This window comes from Microtus ochrogaster, linkage group LG5 (assembly GCF_000317375.1).
Source record: "Microtus ochrogaster isolate Prairie Vole_2 linkage group LG5, MicOch1.0, whole genome shotgun sequence".
Classification (NCBI taxonomy): Eukaryota; Metazoa; Chordata; class Mammalia; order Rodentia; family Cricetidae; genus Microtus; species Microtus ochrogaster.
The window spans coordinates 61451859-61458718 of NC_022031.1; the positions used below are offsets into that span (position 1 = coordinate 61451859).

At 45.5% G+C, this 6860-nt stretch overlaps 1 protein-coding gene across 2 annotated transcripts in view; it reads right to left on the reverse strand.

Annotated features, from left to right (window-relative positions):
- The window catches only part of Fam92a (family with sequence similarity 92 member A), an 18113-nt gene extending 14741 nt beyond the window's left edge, over window positions 1-3372 (reverse strand). For both annotated transcript variants that reach the window (XM_005362319.3, XM_013351855.2), the window contains exons 1-3: window positions 3125-3372; window positions 2478-2712; window positions 520-588 (exon numbers count right to left, since the gene is read on the reverse strand). In XM_005362319.3, the coding sequence (XP_005362376.1) occupies window positions 520-588; window positions 2478-2712; window positions 3125-3357 (537 nt within the window). In that variant the 5' untranslated portion in view covers window positions 3358-3372. The remainder of the gene's footprint in view (window positions 1-519; window positions 589-2477; window positions 2713-3124) is intronic.
- Window positions 3373-6860: the final 3488 nt, after the last annotated feature.

A 6860-nucleotide genomic window follows, 5' to 3' on the forward strand; every position in this document is an offset into this window, starting at 1 on the left:
GCACACGAGAGCATGTATCTCACTACATTTCTTACTGTACACCATGTGTGCGCACACGAGAGCATGTTCTCAAAGTCAGACGCAATATGAGTAGAAAATAAACCATACAAATACACAACTATCATTTTGTCTGTGGTGATGCTCACAAGACCATATGTAACCATGAAAACCAAACACTGAAAAATAATTTTATTGTGTGCAATTTTTACTCCAGTTTGATTTTAAAGCCAGTTTGTCAGATTTTAAGAATACAAGCCACCTGTTTTAAAACAAAATATATAAACATGTATTCATTACATACTTAGAGACTTTTCCATAACAGTGGTTTTTACTGCTATGTGGAATATTAGTATACTTAGCAAGTTTGGTAAATGTGCTCTATTAGTTTTAAAGATCCGAATTTTTTCTAAAGTATGTAAAAAGAATAACTGCATGTTATTTTTCATTTGTTATAAAAAAGACAAAAAAACCTCATACCTCGTGAGACTACCAAATGGATAAGAGAATGGATTTGCTTACCCGTTTCATTTTTACAATTGTTCCATAAGCTTTCAAAGGTTCAACTACTTTGGCTTCAAGCCTTTCAACCTATTGAAAATTATATAAAATATAACTGAAAAGAAACATAGAAATGTCAAAATTTAAATACTGAAATAAAATTTATACTGTTTAATCTGAAATAAATGTAAAGATTAACAATTTTGAAATTTTAAGATGATCTTTTACGACAATTTTATAAAAGGTAATCACCTGGATTTGCTGACACTCAGAATCTCCACTCAAACATTAGAAACATAAACCACACGGCAACAGCCCCGGACACAGCACGGGAACACAGCCTGGCAGGAATGCGTCTGACACCTCGCAGCTCTCATCCTTGGGCAAGCACAGTGTTTACCTTACAGCTGTAGCTTCCGGGCAGTTATAAGACTTCTGTAGTTTTAGGACAGCTACCATTTTCATGGGTTCAAGCAGACACTGCCAGATATTACAGAAGTGTCTCCTAATTCTTATAGCTCAAAGTTTCAGAAAAACTAAACCTGAAAGAAACAGTGTTGCTAGGAACGTTTAAAGAAACACAACTCTCCAAATCAGACAGCTCGGGGATTATTGCATTAGCTGCATTTTTAGACCATTTATGACTTATCCAAGCCTAGAACAAGTGGGCTTCGTGCTGCTGAGCTGCAAACTGCCCAGTGGATCTCTTTTCATCTTGTAGTAAACACTTTCTCATACTCACTTAAAATTTTATCAAAGAACAATAAGAAGCAATTCTCTTACCCACACTAGGAAAAGGAACCGAAGAAGTGTCTTTTCACAAAAACAAACACAAGAAAACGATGGGGAACTGCAACTTTGGGAGGGCAGGCAAGCGGATGACATCTATTTCTTCAAACGAGCATTTTCCCAGCAAATACACCGCTTTTCAAAATAATACATGTTTACCTAGTCAATGCCTTCCCCTTGCATACCTAAGCAATGGCGTTTCATTTCATATTTACACTTTAGTTTCTGGAATTGATGTTATACGGCTGTTTCATTTTACAAGAGTTTAGGAAAATGTAAAACTTAGGTTCCCACCAATCATTTAAATATTCTGAATTCTAAAATCAGATTACGAATGTCCAGGACAGTTCACCCCACGTCTAATTCCATACACCGTGGGGATCATCCACGCCTGCTCTAAGCTTCCCGGTCCTTCCCTTGCCTACCTGTGTCATAGACATTAGCATCTCCACCATTGGGCCAGCAGTGAAACAGAGTGGAGCGAATGCAAATCAGTTCACTTTGCTAGTTCATAAGTAGCATAAAGTCTTTCTAGGAAGGGGAAATAACTGGCGAAATAGGGCTTTAGGATTATCTGTACATAAAAACTACTTTTGAAACACTAAGTCTCCACTACCATGTATAGTTCAGTATTGCTTGTTATTGAAGAAGTGTAAGCCAAGAACACAAAATTTTCCTTACAGTATCCAGAAGCGATTAGTACTCAAATTGTGTATGCACAATGACGATAAGTTCAAAAATTTGGGGTAACTGAAAATTTGTTTTAGGTACGAAAAAGAACAACGGCGCTTGTCACAAAAGAAGCACGTGAAGGTGCCTATGCAGTACCAAAGGCAGGAAAAATACTGGGGGGTGTTGCTGTTGTTTGTTCTTTTAAGAAAGAATCCACAAGAGAAGACTCTGCTTACTCGGAGCCACCACACAACTTAGATCCTATCCCTTTTCCGAATACTTGCGCCCTGCCACCAAAGTTGGCAAATATTCAAATTGGGAAAGTCAAGACTTCCATCACACCTAAAGTTTAGTTTGAAAGGTTCCCTAGAGTGGACTCACGGTGTTACAGACAGGAAACGCATTATCAAATGTGCATTTACCGCTGTAAAGATACGGCACAGAGAAAAAGTGTCCACGATTCCTACACATTACTTCCTGGACTTTTATCATAATGACACCGTGACCGCACTTCATACCTCGGCTTGGCGGTAATCTTGAAGTTTGGCAAACTCATCGGCAAAGTTTTTCAGACCCTGCTTTAAATTGGGGGTCTCGGTAGAGGCATACAGGTTGATTTCATTCACCAGGAGGTCGGCTTTGTCTCGCAGCCTGGCAGTTTTCCGTACATAAGCAGCAAAGATTTGGCAAAGCTCTCCAAAATGCTTCTCCACGTTTGTGACAGCATCCTGCAGCTGTTTGGTCTGAGCATCTCTAGAAAAAGGAAACGCTGCTCTTAAAACATTAAGAAGGTGTCCCGTTCATTTTATTTGCAGCCTCCCCAACTCTCCCGGAGGCCCGGCCCTTCTCTAGGACCCGACTCAGGGTCTGGTCCTGCTTTGGCCCGCGCAGGCCAGGGATTAGGCCCTGGCTGGGCCCGCCGTGAAGGGGCGGCAGCTGCGAGCCGTGGCCCGGGCCCAGCGGCCTCCCGGGCTCTGCACCTCGGCGGCGCCGGGCCCAGCTCAGCGGGATGGTCGGTCCGGAGACTCTCTCGGCCCCGCTCTCGCTGCAGCCCTGAAGACCGGCTGCAGGCTGCGGGGACCGTGCGGCCTGGACCCCGCTCCCCTCGCCCGCCCACCCGGCCCTCTCCCTCGGGCGCCTGCAGGACGAGGCCCCGGGCGGTTACCGGTCTTCCAGGTTGCGCCTCAACATCTTGCCTTGCGCTCCGCCGAGGACCCGGGGTGGGAGCCCAACGAGCGCGGCTCCGGGGCGCCAGGGCGCGCGGGAAAGGGAGCCGCCGCCACTTCGACCTGGAGGCGAGAGCGCGCCGTGCGCGCCGCCGCGCCTGCCCGGCGTTTCCGTGGCAACGCGGCGCGCGCCCCGGCGGTCAAGAGCTGGGCAAGGGAGACCAGAGGGCATTGGAGGGAGGGACCACTGAGCATCCCCCTTCGGGGCTGCTCTCAGGCCTCCCTGGCCGCTGGAAGCGAAGAAGAAAACCAGCCCACCCGTAACCGGAAGGGGGACGTGAAAGCAAAGGTGAACGGGGTCCGCGCTCTGCTTCAGGATGTGAACTTATGCTGTGCTTGTCCCCGTACTTATCTGCTGAACGTGACAATGTGGGCTTTTAGAAGCCGCCTTTGGAAGAGAGATCTGTATTAGTTAGATTTCTATTGCTGGGATAAGACCATGCTGGAAAACAAGTTGGGGAGGAAAGGTGGGTTTTTGTTTTGTTTTTATTTTTTGGCTGACACATCCCAAGTCACACACTGTTCATTGAGGAACTCAGGGCCTGAACCTGGAAGCAGGGACTGAAACAGTGGCCGCAGAGGAACACTGCTTGCTGGCTTATTCACTCATATTTCTCTCCTTGGCATCTGATCTCTCACCCTGTATCGGACTGACTGACACCTTACTCTCGGGGATCCCGGATGACCTGATAATCTCTTGGTCTCCTCCTGTCTCCTTCTAGAACCTCTTTTTAGTGCTCAGCTATGCCTGCCTAAAACCACAGCACATCAAAGGGCACACAGCAACATCCACACTCACAGACAGGGTCCTGGCTCCTCACATATGGTAGGGTGCTTCCTTTGGTAATTACAGCAGTAAATCTTTCCCACCGGGACCTCCTGCGCAGGGGTGGCACTGTCCACAGTGGGCTGGGCCCTTCTACCTCGTTCATCAATCAAGAAAACCGCCATACAAGTTTGCCTACAGGCCCTTCTAACGGGGGTCATTTTCTGAATCTAGGTTCTGTCTTCTCAGAGAAGTCTAGCTTGTGTCAAATTGACACAAAAACCAAAAACCCAAAGAGTCCGTTCAAACTGCCTCATCTTTAATTTTATCCCCCCCCCCCATGCAGCTTCTACTTTATGAAAAAGATTATATTAGATCCAGGGAATACGTCTAAGAAAAGAATCAAGGGTCCATAGTTTGAGGAGACACGAATAACCCAGAGTTGAGACAGAGAAACTTCTCTTTCGAATGAACTCAGCGTCCAAATTCAAGGCTTATGTGCTTCCCTGGGTTTCTCCCATGCTTGGCTAGCACACTCCTGATTTGATGTTGTTTCCTGGAAACAGAGGAAACGTGATTTTTTTTTCTTGTGCTCATCAGTGCCTTCTACAACTTCGTGAAGGGTTATTTTGCACAAATGGCTATCCTAGCCTTCTGTAACGTCTGCTTTAAAGTCCCCTCTTCTCCCGTGTTGTAACTTCTGTTTCAGAGCCCCCTATATTAATACTTCTCCTTTAGAGCCCCCTGCTTCAGAGGAAGTTAGAGTCTGCGATCCAGCAGAGAACTTCAATTATCAGGGTAAACCTGGGCTGCTCAAATTGAGTGTCTATAATTTTAGAAGCATGGAAGTAGATCCAGACTCATCACTCTGTACAAAATTCAAGCCCAAGTGGATCAAAGACCTCAGCATTAAATCAGTTACACTGACCCTGATAGAAGAGAGAAGGCGGGGAATATCCTTCAACGCATTGACACAGGTTCCTGCCTTGATTCCCCTCCTGATGAACTATAAACCGTGAACAGATATAAGTCCTTTCTTCTACAAAAGTTTCTTTGGTTTGTGCTGTTTATCACCACAATAGAAAACAAGGCACGACACTTCTATATGATTTTAAAACATGATGATTTCTTTTTTCTACGACTGGTTCTGCATCACACCAAAAAATGAATTGTAAAGTTGGAAAATTCAATCAATGGATTCATTATTTTGTATACTAAATAGATAGTTCCTTTTCTAGTTACGAACTGACAATTGTGTTGCCTGGAGGAGGGAGGCTGAGCAGAAGGCGTTACTTGAAAGAGTGTAACTAACATTCCATGGTTTATAGGACAGGTCCTGTTGAGGGGGCTAAAGCCAGTGCTTACAACTGGGTTGGAGAAAACTCTACCCCTGTTTGTTACTGAGCTATCAGAGCTGGCTTTGAATGCATTGCCAGGCTTTTGGGGGTGCACACGCAAGCAGGAAGAATCTATTTGGAGTTTGCTGAGTCACTCTCTGGACTCTAGGATCATGCTGGTTACATTTACCAAGCTCAGGCTCCTGTCTATGGAACAGTTTAGACTTAGATAATCAGGTAACGTGTGTGTGTGTGTGTGTGTGTGTGTGTGTGTGTGCGCAACATCTATAATACTGAACATGGCACATGTGGCAACTCTGGATTAATAGGACATCCCTCTTAGTGTCGTTGTTCTTGTGAAGTGACAAAGCTAAGGTGTCTTCTGCCCAAGGGTGAGGAGCCTTCTTCCTTTTGAAGCCCCAGCTCCAGGCAGCCACACTCTAGATCTGGTGCTGTTTGTTCTGATACAGTGACCTGGCAAAGTTTTCTTCTTCATTTACCAACAGTGACAACCACAACAAATTCCCTTTTGATAAAACTTTGACTCTTAAAAAAAAAATACAGCCATATTTCTCTCCTTGGCATCTGATCTCTCACCCTGTATCGGACTGACTGACACCTTACTCTCGGGGATCCCGGATGACCTGATAATCTCTTGGTCTCCAACTGTCTCCTTCTAGAACCTCTTTTTAGTGCTCAGCTATGCCTGCCTAAAACCACACCACATCAAAGGGCACACAGCAACATCCACACTCACAGACAGGGTCCTGGCTCCTCACATATGGTAGGGTGCTTCCTTTGGTAATTACAGCAGTAAATCTTTCCCACCGGGAGCTCTCCATGCCTGCTCCCCCCCCCCCAATGCCAGACAAGCTGCTCTTCCAAGGCTCTGCTTCCTGCTGCTCTGGCCTTGAGTGCACCCAACCCTCGCTGCTCAGCAAGCACCTCCTACTCCTCCACCCTTGTCTGTGACTGCCTGGAGGGATCAGTGCTCAAAGCTTGATTCTGGCATCTATCAGTGTTTATTTTCAAGTGACTCTCTTTGTGCTGCACTTGCCCCTTGGTCACAATTGCACCTAAATTATATGGAGCCCCATATGTTTTGAAGAGCAGCAACCTCAGGGCGAATCTCCACTAAATGCAGGTTCTGGCCCTTAGTAGTTTAAAGTTGAGTTCTATAAGTGTTGAGGAAATTATGGCAGTAGATTAATTCAATAGCACATGTTTACTAACTATCTCCTATATGCCAGATCTGACATGATCCCATGCATACATTGGCATACATTAAAAAACAAACCCAAAATCTCTGTAATCTATTTAGTGAAGAGATACAGGCAGAGAACCATAAACGAATGTAGGCATCTCTTCCGTTTCTACCGTCCTAGAAACTGTAAGTTTTTACAAAGGCAAACAGAAAAGTAGGGCGGAGTGAAAGAAGCCAGGAGTGCTGGCGTCAGGAGGGACAATGTCCAGCCTTCTCATTAATGACACCCAGGCCTGAGCCAGTTACTCTACAGACAAACACATGTCAGTCTGAGGCCAGCTCCGTAACAGGAGGAAGATTCCTCTTAG